A 22,127-nucleotide genomic window follows, 5' to 3' on the forward strand; every position below is an offset into this window, starting at 1 on the left:
TTTACACTAATTTATTAATATTACATGGTCAGAAATTTGGGGTAATTAGTACAACTATTAATCATAATTTGAGAAAACACTGCCATGGCTAAAAAATATCCTGTGTCTTCTAACATGTATGCTGTAAATTTGTATAACGCCAAAAAAAGATCCATACTCAATATAACCATTTTCTTGGATTAAGTGTAATGTAGTAATCAAACTTGGAAGAGTGGAATATATGTACATCTTCAATACTGGAGGTTTGGTTTTATCTATGATTAAGTGCAGATACTAATGAAGAGGAAAATAAATTATTGTATTGGGAACTCAGTAGTTTTTAAAAATTTCCTTTCTGTTTTCACCCAACTCCTGGAAAAGGTTGTTCTAGCACAGTGGTAGCAGTGAAGAGTGGTTAATAAAGCAAGTTAATCAAAGAGTTTAGAATTTCACGTGTTTAATAACTAGAAAAGTTAACTGAACTCATTGAAAATCATTTTCAATACAGTATATTTACATAAGGCCAATAATCCAAAGAAGAATAATGTCATAAGGATAAGTGGAGCACTCGCTAGTAAAAAAATCTGATCAGGTGTAAGATTTTTTTCCTCCATTTATTTAATGTTCTTTATCGTGTGTGAACAGTGTTTTGTATCTTCCAGTGTATAATACAGTTCTTGCATTTCTTTTTTTTTTTATTATAATGTCTTTCTCATGAGGTCTAAATATTTCTCAGAAAATTGTTTCTTTGCAACTAGTGGAAGATATAGGCCTCCTGACACCCTGATTTCCCATTTTTAATGAAAACGTGTCCTGCTTAATGAGGAAGATCACTACCCTTTGAAATTAAGAGCAAATGCCTGTGTTTCAGAGCCAGCCCTGGGCACATAAAGCCTGAACTTCAATCCACCTGGGCCACCTTGTCTTTATTTATGGCCAGTTTATGGCAGTAACTTGTTTTTTACTTTAGCAGTTAGTTTCATTTCAGTAATGTTAGAAGTGTGATGGGAATGCTAAGGAAAAGAGAAGTAAGTGTTTGAGGACGTGGTGATTCAAGTTTTCTTAAAATCTGTGCTTAAATAGAAAAATGGGTCATAAGTCTCAAATTTTTATTGAAATCTAGTTCTCTACATAATGAAGATAAGAAAACTTGGCAATGAGGACATAAGCAAGAAGAAAATTAATCAGTTAGGAAATCAAGGAGGGGATTCTTAAGAATTACGTTCTAGGACTAACTGGCACAAATCACCCAGCTCATTTTGAGACTCTGGAATGGTTTCTGTTGAAAACATATAGTCCTCCGTAAACCACTTACATTCTCCTCAAGATGCCTTGGACAGTACTAATGTTAAGGTCACACACAATTTTTTATGTAGACCGTAAAATATTTGCCAAAGCAGAGAAGTTTTCTTGGACAAAATGTGAACAAATGTGACAGAATCTTATAAATGTGTGATTTCTTTTTCCACACTTCTCTTTTGACCTGCAGAGAGAAAACCAAATGGAATATTTCTCCAATTTCATATTGAAGCTTAAGAAAGTTTTAGTTATTAAATGTACCTTTAAATCCTTAATTAGAATATTGTCATACACTAAGCTACTCTTTTAAGGCAATACTTGTAGATGAGGGTATATTCTAAATGCTAATACCTCATTAATAAAATTCACTTAGAATTTCCTTAATGTTAATTTTCCATCAATAAAATTCACTTACTGCTTACTTACTAGTGATAATTTTTTACTTGATAGTATTTGGTGCATTTGAAAGAATAACAACTTGCACTTCTGTTGCTGCAGACTGTATCATTCAAGCAAGTGAGCCTGGAGTTCTTCCCAGTTTCGTGATCAGTGAGAGTTTCTCAGGCACTACCTGATAATCTGTTTAGATTACTCTGGTCAACTTAATAACAAAGGGAGAATATTACAACTAGTGAGAGTAATCCTCATGTCATTCCTAATTATACTGAAACAGCTCTGTCTTTTCACATTAATGTTTTTAAATATCTTGATCAACTGAATGAATTTTCTAGCTCTATTAGAACCTTTCACTATTTGTGAATCTTTGAAAAATGCAATTAATTCTAACTTAGAGATTAAGTAATACTTGGCCATGGACCACATACTATATTAGAAAACAAAACAAATAATGTCTGATTAATGTATCTTTGCCCCATTTGGTAGCATATAAATAAATTCTAGAATTCCAAATGGCAGCTTTGCCAAACTATCTACATAATCAAGCCTTTCATATTTTCCCTTGGCACAATTCAAGGAATACTTAAGTCCTTTGGTCAAATCCATGGAGACGTCCATGAGTGATAGTTAAACTAACAAATAAATTGGTCATTTATTTACTGCTATTGAGTGCCTACTCTGAATCAAGTGTGAAGCTCTGAACAGGGCAGTCACAGTTTCCTCCCTCATATACCCTCATTTTATGGTGAGAAAAATGTTTTAAAATTCTAAAATCTTCTATAACATTATACACAACATTTGAACTAGCAGTTTCGTTGTTGTCTGTATTGAGAAAAAAATAATTGAGCAGGTGCACAAATATTAATGCTAAAAGATTTTCATCCTGGTAAATATATCACCAGTGTATTAAATCAATACAATATAATGCCAGAATGGGATAAGTCAAAATAAAAATGTTCATCTTTGTACATCTAAAAAGATATCCATAGCATAATACTAAATTCAAAATATTAGTTATAAAGTTCATATGCATTAATGTACACATGAACACAAGAATTATAGAATGTGTTATATACCACTCATAACAAATAGAATTAGCATTAAACAGTAATGTCATTTATGAAGCCCCATCTCCTCCTGACTTTAAATCCTGGTTATATCCATTTCCAGCTGGGACAATGTGAACTGTATACTACTTAATCCCTAAATGTTTTAGTTTCTTCATTTATAAAATGAGTATAAAAATAGTAAATGCAATATCTAGATATTTGTGGGAATTAAATCAGTAATACATGTAGTAGGCTTAGAATAGTGTCTGGCCTATAGGAACTTTTTAGTGTTTATAGTTACTAGTAAAATATCAGGGTGATGAGATTAGGGGTGATTTTTATTTTCTTTCATTTTGCTTATCTACATATTGTAAAGTTTCTATATAGTACTAATTCCTGATTCAGTTGACATGATTGAAGCTCTCTCACTCATGTAATGAAAGCCTGTTATTTCAGATCTCTTGTGAAGTAATGAAGAAATAGATATGATTCTTTTAATTTTCTTGATTTTTGTTAGATGGGGCAACTTTGGCCAGTAGATATTCCCATTTGTTATTCATGTTCAGAATCAGTAAAACTGATACTATTTTATCTCCATTCAATAACAAATATTTACTCTGCAGGTCATTGAGGGGTAACAGGTCTACATCCTATTGACTGGAGACACTAATGCTAGTATTTAACCCTATAACATTGGTCTTGAAGGTTTGTATTACAAGATAGAGAAAATTAAATCACTCTAAGATCCAACTTTTTGTTTTGCAAACAGAATGCTGGAATCATTCTGTGCCCTTCCCCGCCATTGTGACTTGCCTTTACTCCCCATCACCTCTTCCATGGGACTTCAGAAAGAACCTGGTGAGTTCCACTACATAAATGCTAGTAAGAGCACAGTGATATTTGCTATTTCACACTTATTTAAAATTGAAGAACTAATGCTGAAGTTACTCACTTCATATTTCATTTCAACAACTATGTCAAAAGATAAAGAAAGTTTTGAAAACAACTGCTAATAATTTTTTATTCAAATTTTAAAAAATGTGTGTGAATAGTGAAAGTTGTAGGAAATTATAGAGATAAATCCTTTATAATTTAGCAAGATTCTTTGTGGTTAAGTTGTAGTTGTTTTAAAAATACATAAAATTCTTCAAAACAAAATACACATGGTTCTTTAAAGTCCTTTAAGTGTGATTAAGAAACTCTCTGGGTGTTGGGAACTACTTGAAGACGTAGGGAGCTATTGATCCAAAGAAACTATTTTGTAGTTTTTCCTCTTTTTAAGTTGTCACTCCTGCTCTTGGGCTTTAGGATGTCATTAAGAGAAAACTCTTCTTGTACAGTGGGACTTTGATTGATTTTGGAAGAAATTTTTAAGTTTGCAGAATAAACTTCTCCTTGGATTCTCAAGGCACTGTTGCATAAAATGTTCTTTATTGTGCCAATTGAAATGTTCTTCAATTTTACCATTCTTTGTCAAGCGTCAAGTGGAAGTTCACTTCTGAACTTAGTTTTTATGGACTACATTTTCATTGACTCAACTAGTATTCAATACAACTATTAAAATTTATGAATATAATATTAGAATCTGGAAGACATGCCTTAGGTCTATTTTCTAATTTTGATTGTTATGTTGATTCATAGCTAAATTTTTTAAATACTTTGATTGGACAGTCTGAGTTCCCAGGGTAATGGAATAGTGTGTGTATGTTAACTGAGTCTAGAATTGAATGTCTATATATAGAAATAAGTACTGGAAAATAGTCACACAAGGAGTAGAGTAAAATGGGTATAGCAGTTTTAGTAGATAATAATCTTAGAAATCTGATAACCCTATAAGTTGAGGTTTGCAGCTCTTAGCTATCATAAAAGATCAATTCTTTGACATTTAGATTGTATTTCAGGTTATCTAAGGGGTGATGAACACCTTTATCTTCATATAACATCTACCTCAGAAATTTCACATCTTCATCTTGTAGGGGAGCTTCTTAGTCCATCGAAGGTGCAGGCAATTCCCGTGGCTTAAATGAATGTTGACATTCATTTAAGTTTTTTTATATATAGGGGCTTAACCCTTGTTTATTTAATGTTAAACAAAAGGTGGAAGTTTCCATTGGAAGAATCCCACCTCTTAATTGAAGATTATTGTAAAATTGAGTGGAAGGAGCAGAATGGCAGTAGCTTATTGATAATTTTTGAGATTTGCTAAAGATTTTACCCATATAAAAATACTATATTGAAATGGCAGAAATATTTACCAAGGGAATCATAACTTCACGAAAGCTCAAAAATTTTTGTACCTATTGCATCAGGCACATAGTAAGCATTAATGAATGTTGAATGAATGAATTGGTGTAAATTAAGAGGAGAAGCCATGAAATGGAGCATATTTTGATATGTATGTGTCTTTCTGCATAGACTAAAACTTTATAATTGTCAAAGAGAAAAAGATTTTGGGAAGGTAATATACTTGATACTGTTTTTATGGTTTTTTGAAAATACTGATTATATGTAGACGGCAGAGATATAGTACCATCAAACTAAGTAAAATGTCATGCAGTTTATATGCTTTAAAACAAAATTGTTGAGCAGGTTGTTAGTTTTATGATATTATAGGTCTCTCTACTTATATAACTTCATGGGGAGTTGGAAGGTTGAATATGCAGAAAGTGTAAAAAATTGCAATAGAAATTGTCATTTCCAACTGCTATAGGGTTGATGTTCTTTTTTCCTTTAAAATTAAATGTATCTTTAATCAAATATGAATAGATATGTCACTGTTTATTGTAGGTTAAGTTTTATTTTGTTTTATTTTCAATTAAATCATTATTTTGTAAATGCAACTTATTTTTATAAGTCTAGAAATGTCTGAAGGCTGTGGCCAGCAGTTTATTTTGTAAAAATAAAATGTGGAAAAACATTAATTTTCCTTTTGAATAGTATCAGTGCATTCCTCATTTTGTGTCTTCTTGGGGTGTTTTTCTTATCTTGCATGAAAAATGATGAAAAGTTCTAAAATGCTTTTATAACTTTTTAGTTCATTTTAAGACTATGGTCTAAAACATCTGAACAACAAAAGATTTTTGTACACATCATTATCACAACTCTGTTTAGTTATAGCTTCAGCGAACATGTGAAACAGTCACTGAAGTGTATTAAGTAACAAAATGAACTTAAATATAAGAAAATGTAGATCTTGGCATTTTCTCAGAGGTGAATAGTAATTTACTGGCATATTCTGTTTGTCTCTCTTTCTGTCTGTGTCATCTATCATCTAACTTCTTGGAGCCTGGCCTTTTAAATCAACTTAGCATAGTGTTTAAGAGTGAAGGACCTGGAGTTACTTTAGTGAGGTTAGAATTCTAATTCTGCCAGTTTCTAGCTGGAAACCTTTCAAGTTACTTAACTAGATAATAATAGCACCAAACTCAAGTGTTTAGATAGCACTTGTCTAGTGCATAATATACTTCTTGGTGCTAAATAAAGTTGCTATTCCTTTTAGCCACAATTTCCTAGATATAAATACATTATAAAGCACAATAGACTAAAAGACTGGTGTTTGATGGCCTCACTTTTATTCTATATTAAAAGATAGATTACTAGAATCACAAAATATATCTTGTTACAATACTAGCTGACTTACCAGTCACAGTGTGAATTCAGGAAGTGTGTAAACACAATAACTTGGACCTTCATGGAGTCACCCATTTATGCCATTGTCACTGTTATTATCCTTTTTCAGACCTTGCATCTGCCTGTTTGCCCTCTTATTTCAGTACAGGTGGTAGGGCACGTTTTTTTCATGATAGGTTTCTAATTTTATTTATCTGTTTGTTCACTTTTTCTTTTTTTAAAAAAATTCTTTTATTGGTACATTTTAGGTATACAGTATGTTTACATTTCTCATTGGGTGCTTGTACCTGTACGTGATGTATCTTGGTTCTTATTTTTTCCCCATTACCTGTGTGCCCTTCACCCCTCCACCCTTCCCTATTTGCACAGACTTCATTTCCATTTTTATTCTTTTCTCATAATTTTTCCTTTCCCTTCTTTCCTTTCTCCTTCCCCTCCCCCCACCCTTACACCTTTGGACCTTTTCCTATTTCAAATTATCAATTATTCATTTTAATCTTTATTTACACTTTCAGTTTCTCACACTAGAGAAACTATTTGGAATTTACAAATGTATGTCCTATTTATTTCACTTAAGAATATGGCCTTAGTATGCATCCATTTAGCTATAAATGTCTCTAGTTTCTCATTCTTCGTGGCTGAGTAGTACTTCATTTTTTTTAAAAAATCACATCTTTTTTTTTTCTAAATTCTTTTATTGGTACATTTTAGGTATACAATTCATTTACATTTATCACTGGGTGCTTGTACCTGTACATGATGCATCTTGGTTCTTACTTTTTTCCCCATTACCTGTGTGCCCTTCACCACCTCCACCCTTCCCTATTTGCACAGACATCATTTCCATTTTTTTTCTTTTCTCATAGTTTTTTCTTTCCCTCCTTTCCTTTCCCCTTCCTCTCCCTTCACCCCTTCATCTTTTGAACCTTTTTTCCTATTTCAAATTATCAATTATTCATTTTAATCATTTTAACCCTTGTTTACACTATCAGTTTCTCACACCAGTAGAATTATTCAGTATTTACACGTGTCCTATTTATTTCACTAAAGAGTATGGCCTCAATATGCACCCATTTAGCTATAAATGACTCTAGTTTTTCATTCTTTATGGCTGAGTAGTACTCCATTTTATAAAAAAAACACATCTTTATTGATGGGCACTTGGGCTGCCTCCAAGTTTTAGCTATTACAAACTGTGCCGCTAAGAACATGGTTGCACATATATCGCTGTGGTATGATTCTTCTAATTCTTTTTTTTTTTTTTTTCGTACCAGGGATTGAACTCATGTTCTTGCACTTGCACAGCAGGTGGCGAAACCACTGAGCTAAATCCATGGCCCATATTCTTCTAATTCTTTTGGGAAGATAACCAGCAGGGGAATATCTGGGTCAAATGGGACCTCTAGCCCTAGTTCTTTGAGGTATCTTCATGGTGATTTCCACAGTGGTTGCACCAGGCTACACTCCCACCAACAATTGAGAAGGGTTCCTCTCTCCCCACACCCCCACCAGCATTTGTTATTGGTTGATTTCTTGATAGCAGCCATTCTTTGTGGGGTGAGGTGGAATCTCAGTATTGTTTTCATCTGCATCCCTCGAATGACCAGTGATGTTGAACATTTTTTCATATGCTTATTTGCTGCTTTTATTTCTTTGTGTGAGAAATGTCTGTTCATTTCAGATGCCCATTTTTGAATTGAGTCTTTGAATTTGGAAGGTCTGATTTTTTTCAGTTCTTTATATATTCTAGACAGTAGACCTTTGTCTGAGGTACAGCTGCTAAATTTTTTTCCCACGTTGTAGGTTGTCTGTTAGCTCTGTTGGTGGTTTCTCTTGCAGTGCACAAGCTTTTTAATAAGATGAGATCCCAGTTGGTGATTCTTTGTGCTAGTTCCCATGCTACTGAAGTTTTGTTCATAAAGTCTTTTCCTATGCCAATGTCTTCAAGAGTTCTACCTAACTTATCTTCCAGCAAGTTTAGTGTTTCTGTCTTAGTATTTAGATCTTTAATCCACTTTGATCTTAATTTAGTGCATGACGATAGGTATGGGTCTAGTTTTAATCTTCGGCAGGTTGAAATCCAGTTTTTCCAACATTGTTTATTAAATACGCTGTTTCCTCCAATGAGGGTGGTTGGCTCCTTTGTGAAAGATGAGGTGGCTGAGTAAGTCAGGAGTTGTTTCTGTATCTTCTCATCTATTCTACTGATCCTCTGGTCTGTTTCTTTTCCAGTACCATGCTGTTTTTATCACAGTAGCTTTGTAGTATAGTTTTAAGTTGGGGATGGTGTACCCCCAGCCATGTGTCTTTTGCCTATAATTGCTTTCACTATACTAGGTCTCTTCTGGTTTCAAATGAATTTTTGGATTGTTTTCTCTAGTTCTGTGAAGTATACTGTGGGAATTTCAATTGGCATTGCATTAAATCTATATAGTAGCTTTAGAAGCATGGCCATTTTCACTATGTTGGTCCTTCCTACTGAGGAACAGGGATGTCTTTCCATTTTCTTATATCCTCCTTGATCTCCTTTTTCAGAGTGCTGTAGTTTTCAGTGTAGAGGTAGCTTCCTTTGTTAGGTTGATTCCTAGATATTTCATTTTTTGGATGCTATTGTGAAAGGAATTGTATCCCAAATTTCTCTCTCAGTGAGTCTGCTATTTGTGTATAAGAAGGCTATTGTTGCCAGTGCCCCAGAAGCAATCCACTGGACAACCCCCCTCCCCCCCCGCTCCTCTGTATAGCCACCTGGTTCCACACTACAAAGATGCAGAGGACACTGGACCACCAGACCACTGTACTGGGTCCTGCTGCTTCTGGCCCAGAGGTAGGGGCTTCTGAGCCACTGTCCCACTGCTCCGGGTCTAGAGGAAGGGGCTTCCCAGCCACCATCCCTTCCGCTGCTCCCAGCCCACAGGAAAGGGCTTTTGGGCCACCATCCCTACCGCTGCTCCTGGCCCCTGTCCCACCTCTCCCAGCTCAGAGGAGGTAAACCGCATGGGCACCAACAGCACCCCCCACCACCCACAGACAAAATGAGAAAACATGTAAATAAATCTCAAAACCAGACTTCCAGATCACCTACAGAAACCCCAAAGGGAAATGAGATGGAACACTCTGATACTCAACAACCTGGACCCACTGAACTGGCAACAAAAGGGGATCTGGAAATAATGAAATCAGAAATAATTTCTAAGATAACAGGAGAAATTGTGCTTCTAGTTCAAGACATGATTAATAAATCTAGAGAGGAGCTCAGGAACATGATGGAATCCCAACATAAGAAACAAATGGAATTCATAAAACGGATGCAAATAGATTTCCAGGAGATGAAAAACTCCACTGACACTCTACACAGCAGAATGAGCCAATGTGAGGACAGAATTTCAGATGTAGAAGACAAGATTGCAATTAGAAACCAGGAAAAGAAAAATTGCTTCAAAATTATAAGGGACCATGAGAAAGCAATCCAGCAGCTGCTACACAATGCAAACAAGAATAACACAAGACTGATTGGAGTCAATGAAGAAACAGAGGAGAGTGCAGATGACATAAAAAACCTGTTCAAAGAAGTAATGGCAGAAAACTTCCCAAGCAGGGGAAAAGAACTTGACATACAGATAAGTGAGACATAGAGGACTCCAAAGAGCCTTGATCAAAAAAAAATCTACACATAGGCATGTAATAGTTAAGATTTCAGAAACCCAACAGAAGAACAAAGTTCTACAAGCAGTTAGAGAAAAGAAACAAATCATATACAAAGGAAAGTCCATCAGAATCACAGCAGACTTCTCAGTGCAAACCCTCAAGGCAAGAAGAGCTTGGAGTGACATATTTCAAGCCCTACAGGAAAACAGCCTCCAACCCGGATTGATGTACCCTGCAAAACTATCTTTCAAAATTGATGGTGAAATAAGATACTTTCATGACAAAGGGCACCTTAGGAACTTCGTGAATACCAAACCAGCACTCCAAAGAATTTTACACAATATCCTAGGAACAGACATTGAGGATCACAACCCCAGGAAACAAAGCAGAATGAACCCATCTGACATGACAAGAAATTAAATGTCAAGGGGGAGAACCCAACAAAAAGAAAAAGTCATGGCAATGACAAGTCAATATGTTTCAATTATAACCATCAATGTTAATGGTCTCAATTCACCAATCAAAAGAAACAGACTGGCAGAATGGGTCAAGAAGCAAAATCCAATAATATGTTGCATACAAGAAACACACTTAATTCAAAAGGAAACTCATAGACTGAAAGTTAAAGGGTGGAAAACAATACTCCATGCAAAAGGAACCCCCCCAAAAAGCAGGAGTAGCTATCCTCTTTGCAGATGAAGTAGATTTCAAACCAACACTGATTAAGAGAGATGAAGAAGGATGCTATATCCTTGTAAAGGAAACAATCCAAGAGGAAGAGATAATAATCATAAATATCTATGCACCAAACACTAGTGCACCCAACTATATAAAACAAATACTAACGGACATGAAAAGTCATATATGCACTAATACAGTTGTAGTGGGGGATGTCAACACACCACTGTCACAAATAGATAGATCAACTAGACAAAAAATAAGTAACGAAATACTAGACCTCAATTGAACTCTTGAACAATTGAACTTAACAGATGCTTATAGAGTCCTCCACCCCACAAAATCAGAATATATATTCTTCTCGGCTGCACATGGGTCATTCTCCAAAATAGACCACATACTAACACATAGAACATATTTAAGTAAGTGCAAAGAAATTGAACTTATCCTCTGTATATTATCAGACCATAGTGCAATGAAATTGGAGATCCATAGCAAAAGAAACTCAAAAAATTTCATAAACACGTGGAAATTGAATAACACACTTCTGATTAACCAAGGGGGCACAGAGGAAATTAAAGAAGAAATCAGACAGTTCCTTCAATTAAATGACAATGACAATACAACATATAGGAATCTATGGGAAACAATGAAAGCAGTCTTATGAGGGAAATTCATAGCAGTGAATACGCATATTAGGAAAACAGAATGAGCCCAATTAAACAACCTGATGCTGCACCTCAAGCTTCCAGAAAAAGAAGAGCAGGACAATCCCATAGCTCATACAAGGGGGGAGATTATAAAGATCAGAGGAGAAATCAATGCAATGGAGACTAAGAGAATGATACAAAAAATCAGTGAAGCCAAGAGTTGGTTCTTTGAAAGAATCAACAAAATTGACAAACCTTTAGCCAACCTTATCAGAAAAAGGAAAGAAAAGGCCCAAATCCATGCAATTAGGAATGAAAAGGGTAAAATTACAACAGACCCAGCAAAAATCCAGAAGTTCATCAATACCTACTTCCAGAACCTATATGCCAATAAGATGGACAGCACAGAAGAAATGGACAGATTCCTAGATACATATGAATTACCAAAGTTGAATGAAGAAGACCTAAAAATTCTGAACAACCCAATATCAACCAATGAAATTGAAAATGTAATTAATAACTTACCAACTAAGAAAAGCCCAGGCCCTGATGGCTTCACTGCTGAATGCTACAAGACATTTAGAGAAACTGCTGCCACTACTGTTTAAACTCTTCAATGAAATTGAAAGGGAAGCAATACTCCCAAATTCATTCCTGGAAGCAAGCATCACCTTGATCCTCAAAGCAGAGAAAGACCCAACTGAAAAAGAGAATTATAGGCCAATCTCACTAATGAACATAGATGCAAAAATCCTTAATAAGATACTGACAAACAAAATGCAGAAGATCATCAAGAAGATCATACACCCTGATCAAGTGGGATTCATCCCAGGGGTGCAGGGATGGTTCAACATATGCAAATCAATCAATGTAATACACTATATCAATAGAGCCAAGGACAAAAAACATATAATTATCTCCATAGATGCAGAAAAAGCATTTGACAAAATCCAACATGCATTTATGATAAAAACAATGCAAAAAATTGGAATAGTTGGTCTCTACCTCAAACTGATAAAAACCATCTATGAAAAACCAACAGCCAATATCATACTAAATGGTCAAAAACTGAAATCCTTCACACTAAAATCAGAAACAAGACAAGGATGTCCACTATCACCCCTCTTGTTCAATATAGTTCTGGAAACATTAGCCATGGAAATTAGACAAGAGAAAGAAAAGGAATAAAAATAGGAAATGAAGAAGTCAAATTGTCATTATTTAGGGATGACAGATATTCTATATGGAAGACCCCAAGAACCCCACCAAAAGTCTTCTAGACTTAATAACCAAATTCAGTAGAGTAGCTGGATACAAGGTCAGCAAACAAAAATCAATAGCTTTCCTCTACATGAACAACAGACTCACTGAGAGATGTAGGGCAAACAATTCCTTCCACAATAGCATCCAAAAACTGAAATACCTAGGAATCAACCTAATGAAAGAAATCAAAGACCTCTTCTCTGAAAACTATAGCACTCTGAAAGGAGAGATTGAAGATAATATCAAAAAATGGAAAAACATCCCCTGCTGCTAGGTAGGAAGGCTCAACATAGCGAAAATGGCCATACTTCCAAACTGTTATATAGATTTAGTGCAATTCCAATTGAGATCCCAGCAGCATACTTCATGGACCGTGAGAAAACAATCCAAAAATTCATTGGGAACAAGAAAGACCCAGAATACGAAAAGCAATTCCAGGTAACAGAGACATGGCAGGGGGTATCACAATCCCCAACCTGCAAGTATACTACAAAGCTACTGTGATAAAAACAGCACAGTACTGGCAAAGAAACAGACCTTAGGACCAGTGGAATAGATTAGAAGATGCAGAAACAACGCCAGACACACTCAGCCATCTCATCTTCAATAAAGGAACCAAACATCCTCACTGGAGGAAAGATAGCCTCTTTAATAAATGGTGCTGGAAAAATTGGATTTCAACTTGCCAAACATTAGAACTAGACCTATATCTCTTGCGATGCACTAAACTAAAATCAAAATGGATTAAAGATCTAAATATTAAAATAGAAACTCTGAACCAGTTGAAACAGAGGTTAGGTAGAAGTCTTGAAACATCGGTGTAGGAAAAGATTTTATGAACAAAACCTCAGTTGCCCATGAACCAGCACAAACAATCAACAAGTGGGATCTCTTCTTATTAAAAGGCTTCAGAACAGCAAGAGAAACCACCAGCAGTGTGAAGAGACAACCCACAATGTGGGAAAACATCTTCACCTGCTCTTCCTCAGACAAAGGTCTACTATCTCGAATCTATAAAGAACTTAAAAAGGTCAGACCTCCCGAATTTAAAGACACAATCCAAAAATGGGCATCTGAAATGAACAGACATTTCTCAGACAAAGAAGTAGAAATAGCAAATAAATACTTGAAAAAATGTTCAACATCTCTGGTCATTCGAGAGATGCAAATGAAAACAACACTGAGATTCCACCTCACTCCAGAAAGAATGGCTGCTATCATGAAATCAACCAATAATAAATGCTGGCGGGGCTGTGGAGAAAGAGGAACCCTGGTCCACTGCTGATGGGAGTGTAGACTGGAGCAAGCACTGTGGAAATCAGTATGGAGATACCTCAAAGAACTAGGACTGGAAGTCCCATTTGACCCCGCTATTCCACTGCTGGGGATCTTCCCCAAAGAGTTGAAAGAATCATACCACAGTGATATATGTGCACCCATCTTCATAGCAGCACAGTTTGTGATAGCTAAAACTTGGAAACAGCTCAAATGCCCATCAACTGGAGACTGGATAAAGAAAATGTTTTCTTTTTTTTTTATAAAATGGAGCACTACTCAGCCATAAAGAATGAGAAACTGGAGACATTTATAGCTAAGTGCATGCACAGTGAGGCAATACCCTTAAGTGAAATAAATAGGACACACATGTGTAAATACCAAATAGTTTCTCTAGTTTGAGAAACTGAAAGTGTAAATAAGGACTAAAAGGTATAATAGATAATGTGAAATAGGAAGAAAAGGGGCAAAGGGGAAGGGGAAGTTGGAGGGGTAGTGAAAGGAAAGAAGGGAATGGAATTAATATGAGAAAATGGAAAAATAGGAACAAAATCTTTGTAAATAGGGAGGGATGGAAGGGTTGAAGGGAGAGCAAGGAAAGGGGGAAAAAGAAGAACCAAGTGAGATTATGTAAAGGTGCAAATTTCCAATGATGATTGTCATTATATTGTATACCTAAAATGTACCAATGATTAGAATGAATAATCAAAAATGCAAAATAAGAAGAAAAGGTCCAAAGGGGTAGGGGTAGTGGGAGGGGCAGGGGAAAGGAAAGAAGGGAAAGGAAAAATGCTGAGAAATGGAAAAAATGGAAATAAAATCTTTGTAAATAGGGAAGGGTGGAGAGGGTGAAGGGAGGGCTAGGAATGGGGACAAAATAAGAACCAAGATGCACTATGTAAAGGTACAATTCCCAATGAGAAATGTAATTGTGTTGTATACCTACAATGTACCAATAAAAGAATTTAACAAAAAGAAAAGAAGGTTACTGTTTTTTGAGTATTGACCGTCTATCTAGCTACTCTACTGAATCTGTCGGTTAGGCCAAGAAGTCTTTTGGCCCAGTTTTTTGGGTCTTCTATGTAAAATATCATTTCATCAGCAAATAATGACAGTTTAACTTCTGCCTTTCCTATCTTTATTCCTTTTATTTCTTTCTCTTTTCTAATTGCTGTGGCTAATGTTTCCAGAACTATATTGAACAGGAGTGGTGATAGTGGGCATCCTTTTCTTGTTCCTGATTTTAGCTTGAAACTTTTCTGTTTTTGACCATTCAGTATGATGTTGGCTGTTGGTTTTTCATAATTAGCCTTAATCAGGTTGAGATAACGACTTTCTATTCTAATTTTCTGTAGCGTTTTTTATCATGAATTGGTGTTGGATTTTGTCGAATGCTTTATCTGCATCTATTGAGATGATCATATGATTTTTGTCCTTGACTCTGTTGATATAGTGTATTACATTTATTGATTTATGAATGTTGAACCATCTTTTCATCCCTGGGATAAACCGAACTTGGTCAGGGTGTATGATCTGCTTGATGACCCTCTATATTCTCTTTGCCAGTATCTTGTTGCAGATTTTCGCATCTATGTTCATTAAGGAGATTGGTCTGTAGTTGTCTTTTTGGCTTGAGTCTTTCCCTAGCTTTGCAATCAAAGTAACACTTGCTTCCAGGAATGAATTTGGAAGCCTTGCTTCCCTTTCTATTTCCTTGATGAGTTTAAAGAGTAATGGTGTTAGTTCTTCTTTAAATGTCTTGTAGAATTCAGCAGTGAAGCCGTCAGGACCTAGGCTTTTCTTTGTTGGTAAATATTTTATTACATTTTCAATTTCACTTATGGTAATTGGGGTGTTTAGAATTTCTATATTTTCTTCATTTAACTTTGGCAATATGTATGTATCTAGGAATCTGTCCATTTCTTATGTGTTTTCCATTTTATTAGAGTATAGGTCCTCAAAGTACATATTGATGATCCTCTGGATTTTTTTCCCCTTAAATTCTTTTATTGGTACATTTTAGGTGTACAATACATTTACATTTATCACTGGGAACTTGTACCTTTACATAATCTCTCTTGGTTCTTCTTTTTCCCCCTTTCCTTGCTCTCCCTTCAACCCTTCCATCCCTCCCTATTTACAAAGATTTTGTTCCCATTTTTCCATTTTCTCATATTAATTCCATTCCCTTCTTTCCTTTCACTACCCCTCCAACTTCCCCTTCCCCTTTGCCCCTTTTCTTCCTATTTCACATTATCTATTATACCTTTTAGTCCTTATTTACACTTTCAGTTTCTCAAACTAGAGAAACTATTTGGTATTTACACATGTGTGTCCTATTTATTTCACTTAAGGGTATTGCCTCACTGTGCATCTATTTAGCTGTAAATGTCTCTAATTTCTCATTTTTTATGGCTGAGTATTACTCCATTTTAGAAAAAAACCACATTTTCTTTATCCAGCCTCCAGTTGATGAGCATTTGGTCTGCTTCCAAGTTTTCGCTATTACAATTTGTGCTGCTGTGAACATGGGTGCACATATATCGCTGTGGTATGATTCTTTTAATTTTTTTGGCATTAAGTAGGGTAATAGCTGGGTCAAATGGGACTTCCAGTCCTAGTTCTTTGAGGCATCTCTATACTGATTTCTACAGTGGTTGCACCAGTCTAAACTCCCAACAGCAGTGGAGCAGGATCCCTTTTTCCCCACAGCCCCACCAGCATTTGTTATTGGTTGATTTCATGATAGCAGCCATTCTTTCTGGAGTGAGGTGGAATATCAGCGCTGTTTTCATTTGCATCTCTTGAATGACCAGTGATGTTGAACATTTTTTCGTATGTTTATTTGCTATTTCTATTTCTTTGTGTGAGAAATGTCTGTTCATTTCAGATGCCCATTTTTGGATTATGTCTTTAAATTTCAGAGGTCTGATTTTTTTTAAAGCTTTTTATAGATTCGAGATAGTAAGCCTTTGTCAGAAAAACAGCAAGTGAAGATTTTTTCCCAATTGTGGGTTGTCTCTTCACACTCTTGGTTGTTTCTCTTGCTGTGCAGAAGCTTTTTAATAAGAAGAGATCCCACTTGTTGATTTTGCTAGTTTATGGGCAACTGAGGTTTTGTTTATAAAATCTTTTCCTACATCAATGTCTTCAAGATTTCTACCTAACCTGTGTTCCAGCTGATCCAGCATTTCTATTTTAATATTTAGATCTTTACTCCATTTTCATTTTAGTTTAGTGCAAGGTGAGAAATATAGGTTTAGTTTTAATCTTTGACAAGTAGAAACCCAATTTTTCCAGCACCATTTATTAAAGAGGCTATCTTTCCTCCAGTGAGGATGTTTGGCTCCTTTATCAAAGATGAGATGGCTGAGTGTGTCTGGCATTGTTTCTCCACCTTCTAATCTGTTCCACTGGTCCTCAGGTCTGTTTCTTTGCCAGTACCGTGCTGTTTTTATTGTGATACCCCCTGCCATGTCTCTGTTACCTAGAATTGCTTTTGGTATTCTGGGTCTTTCTTGTTCCAAATGAATTTTTGGATTGTTTTCTCTCGGTCCGTGTAGTAAGCTGCTGGGATTTCATTTGGGATTGCATTGAATCTATATAGCAGTTTTGGAAGTATGGCCATTTTCACTAGGTTGATCCTTCCTACTCAGGAGCAGGGGATGTCTTTCCATTTTTTGATATTATCTCCAGTCTCTCCTTTCAGAATGCTACAGTTTTCCGCAAAAAGAATGTGTATTCTGATTTTATGGGGTGGAACACTCTGTAAACATCTGTTAAGTGCATTTGTTCAACAGATTGATTGAGTTCTAGCATTTTGTTGTTTATTTTTTGTCTAGTTGATCTATCTATTTCTTCCAGTGGGGTATTGAGGTCCCTCACTATGCTGTATTAGTGCTTATTTGATATTTCATGTGTATTAGTATTTGTTTCATATAGTTGGGCGCACTAGGTTTTGGTGCTTAGATATTTATGATTGTCATCTTTTCCTGTTGGATTGTTCCCTTTAGCCTAAATCTCATGACAGTGCCTACTAACTCTGTCTATATCAGTCTCTGCACAATACTACGGACTTCAAGTTACCTGTTACCACTTAAACCCCAGTGTGTTAGTCAGATTTGCATTGCTATGACATCTAAAACACCTAAGATAAGAAACTTATAAGGAAGAAAGTTTCATTTTGGCTCATGGTTTCTGAGGTTTCAGTCCATGATCTTTTGTTGCTGTTATTTTGGGCCTATAAGTCAGCACAGTACCTTATGGTGGGAGCACATGGAGGAGGATACCTACTCTCTTTATGGCAGCTGGAAATAAAAGTGACAGAAAGGAAGGGGACTGAGTTCCATGTCTTCTTCAGGGAACACCCTCAATGAACTAACTTCCTTCCAGTTGGCCCTAGTTTCTACCACTTTTTAGTAGTGCCAAGCTAGGACCAAGCCTTTAATAGGGACCAAGCCCCTGAAGAACATTCAAGATCCAACTGTGACACCCACCTTCTCCATAATATTCGTCTTCCTTACTGATCTCATCATTCTACCTCTTCCCCTCCTAGAACCCTTTTTATGTGCTCCCTGAACTTACATCCAGGAACCAGTAAGAAACCTAAATCCTTAAGCTTTTTGATGTTTTCCCTTCACTCTCTTGGCATGAGTGAGACCTGTGCCCTGAGGATGTCCCTTCCTTGTTGCCCTCTCAGGTGGTTTGTGATTTTCTGTCTCATCCATCATGCTTCTGGGATCGGAGGTGAACACATGTCCTCCTTGTTCCATTTTGGTATTTCCAGACCATTTCCCCTTCTTCCCTCAACTCTTAGCTTTAAATCTCATGTTATCCAACTATATACTCCATTATCTCTCTTTCTCACAGTAATTATTGATTTTATCCATTCTCTCATATGTTAAAGAAATTTAGTTCCAAGATCCTTGTCATTCTCGATAACAAGTCATAATTCTTGATAGTTTTGGCATCCAAATAAATGAGCTCTTTTAATTCATTGCCTTTTCAATTCCTTGACCTCTTTTCCTCAATGATTTTGCTCTCCATCATATTACATTTATTCTTTGATAATTATAGTGTAAAAACTAGCTAATATCTCCAAAATCCACAATTCAACCAGACCACCTGCTAAGCTCCAACAGATTTTTAAAAGTCCTATGAAGAGTCTTGGAATCCCCAATGTTTATAAGGCCCAAAGTTCAAGTTGGTTATATATGTTCAGAATTACTACTTGCCCTTTTAATCTTATGACCACCTAGCTCCTCAAATTTTATTATGATCTCAAATATCTTAAATATATTTATTTACTGATATAATTTTAGTTTCTAATTTATTTGAATGTGATTCTCAAAATGATTTTAAAAAGCTGAAATTTAATATATTTAAAATATTTTTGTTATAGTGGATACTCAAAACCTTAAAGGTAGATCTTCATTATAAAATAATACAATAAATTTGTTTTTAATGTAAAAATAACATAGTTTGTGTCATACCATCACAGGTCACTGGTAATGTGTATCATTTATATACACTGTCCCTTAATTCTCACAGGATCTTCAGGTATAGATAGTGCTAGCTTCCCCATTTTTCAGAGGAGGAAATGAAGTATTAGAAAGTTTGTGACTTGCTCAAAAAAGCCTCAAAAAGTATCAGGCTTCTGATTCCTATTTCTGTACTTCTTCCTTTATTCTAGGTTGCTTTATATATGTTCATATTGTCTTGTAGTACTTATGACAATTGTATTCTTTAGTAATAAAATGGGACTATTTCAAGTGACTTAATGTATGATACTTATAAAATATTGTGATATGTAGAATTTATTAACTATAGCATGTAATAATGGGAATTATTTTTTTGATAGTTTTGCCCATATACTTTGTCTAAATATGGTGTTTCTCATTACAAATTTCTTTTCAATGAGATTTCCAGTTAATCTTTGAAGTTTTATCAATAAAGTTATTTCCTGTTTTACAACAGTGGAATGTTAGCTACGTTGAATTATGAGTTATTTTTATTATTCTTTTAGTACATAATAATACAATAGGAAAGACATTTTTTCCTTCATGATTTCCCACTACTCACATTAGTAGATAATTCACAGAAAAACAATAGTTTTATTGTCTGAAACACATCTTGTTTCAACTTCTTTAGGAAAATGTGAAAAATATTTTTAACGTGCCAAATTACAAACAAAATTTTTCATGCTGGAAGAAATGAATGATATGATATTAAAAGTCTTCTGCAAATTTCTAAGAGAGACATGGGAGATTTAAGAAAAATTTTCAGCCCGGTATAATAATATGTGCACCTTGACCAAGATAGTTCAATTGTAGACTTATTACCAAAAGGAAAACCAACATAGTTTAGTTAATTTCAGTAAGGCCAATTTCTGAAGTTTCAAGAGGCTCAGTATATAGTAAATAAATATTAATGGTATCAAGAAGTGGGTTACAGATATTTCTTCTTTGAAGTAATTTTTGAGAGAATATTTGAAATTATAGGGAGATAATTCATTTATATATCCTAAGGCAAGATTGAAAGAGCACCTTTAGGGCCGAGGATTTAGCTCAGTGGTTTTGCCGCCTGCTGCGCAAGCACAAGGACTCGATCCTCGGTACCAAAAAAAAAAAAAAAAAAGAGCGCCTTTAGATCAGTGATGTACGATAGAAAGGTAATGTAAGATAATTATGTCTTAAAACTTTCTTGTAGCACATTACAAACTTAAAGAGAAGTAAAATTTAAATACATATTTTATTAGCTCAGTATATCCAGTTCTTGGTAGCATAATTTATAAACTTTTTCTAAACCTCTGAAAAATGGTGTATAATGTAACTTACAGCACATTTCAATGCTAGACACACTTCAAGTGCTCATAGACATACATGGCTGGTAGTTTTCATATGGACAGCACAGCCTTGAATTTTATGTTTCCAAGGAAGGACCTTGTTCACCCATTTCTTTGTTTATATTACCTATCATAATGCTTAGTACATGGTAAGTTGGTAAATGTACAGTAAATATTTAAGAAAGGAAAGAGAAAAGGAAGACAAAGAAAGGTAGTAGAAGAATAGACAGTATAACCATCTTCTAGCTGATCTTGCTGGAATACTCATTATTCTCTACCTGGTCTCTGTAGGGATGGGGATATTTGTATCTCCTTATCAGAATTATTATGTAAGAATTAAATGGTTATAGCATAGGTAAAATACCTACTTGGTTTACTTTTGCCCCTTTCTTATTTATAATCTATATTAAGTCATATATTTGATGATTGAATCTATTTGTGCCCAATTTTATTAGATTTTACAAATTGCTCAACAAATATAGTATTTTTACCAGTTATAACTGAGTGGAGAGAAATAATAGAATCAGGGAGTAGGAGGTTCTTGGCATCAAAATTACAGTCAAGGACAATTATGTTAAATTACTTAGCATGCTGTGGAATTAATTGCCCGTGATCTTAATTATAAATACTTAATTTATAAAATAGCCTCTAAGTGTGCAGGTCCACATTTAGATATTCTAACATTTTGGGAAATAAATCTCAGTCTGATATCCAATTTACAACTTTAACATCACCATCTTTTCAGATCTTCTCAGCTTCCCTTCTGCTCTGGTCTGACCCATGGCTCGGAATGTTCCAGAAGAAAATATGGACATGATCTGTTCTTTTCTGTCCCACACTTATGCTCACACACATATGAATGTAACATGCATGGGGATACGAACAGGGACTGTGATACACATATGAAATGGACGCTAGCTTCACAAACATGTGACCCTGCAGTCACACAGGACCTCACTCTGGTAAAGGACTTAATGCTTTGTGTTCATCTTCTTGAAAATTTTTATAAATTTTTCTTTACCTCTGTGTTTTGTACACGAGCTTAATGAGATAATGGAACATGCATTGGAGGCTGGGAGTCTTGGCTCTCAGTTGGTCCCACCTTCTGCCACCCACCCTGTCACCCAGGAAGGGGTTCTGGACCTCATGCTCCTGGATTCTAGCCTAGTGACTTCAGCCATCCTCCTTGGAGTATCGTCCTTGGTGCAGGAGTAAGCAAAGTCCAGGGTGAGTATGAGGACCTGCACCTGCCCAGCAAGTATCTCATGTTCAAGGGAGCATGAATTTTGAATCAATGAAAACTTTCGCTCCTTTAAAAAAATTGAATAATGGGTTCCCCATTTTTATTTTTCGCTTGGCCCTGTAAATTATGCCGCTGGTTATGGAATAATGTGATGGATAATTGTGAAGTAAACCCTG

General features: G+C 35.4%; 1 protein-coding gene across 1 annotated transcript in view; it reads left to right on the plus strand.

The window, feature by feature from the left end:
• Iqcm (IQ motif containing M) overlaps positions 1-22,127 on the plus strand; it is a 274,753-nt gene that overhangs the window by 789 nt on the left and 251,837 nt on the right. The window contains exon 2 of the mRNA XM_021247888.2: positions 3,493-3,581. Coding sequence (XP_021103547.2) covers positions 3,493-3,581 — 89 coding nt within the window. The remainder of the gene's footprint in view (positions 1-3,492; positions 3,582-22,127) is intronic.

The sequence above is a fragment of the Heterocephalus glaber genome, unplaced genomic scaffold (assembly GCF_053883595.1).
Source record: "Heterocephalus glaber isolate CG9 unplaced genomic scaffold, H.glaber_assembly_v1.0 deba00000613, whole genome shotgun sequence".
In the NCBI taxonomy this organism is placed as follows: domain Eukaryota; kingdom Metazoa; phylum Chordata; class Mammalia; order Rodentia; family Bathyergidae; genus Heterocephalus; species Heterocephalus glaber.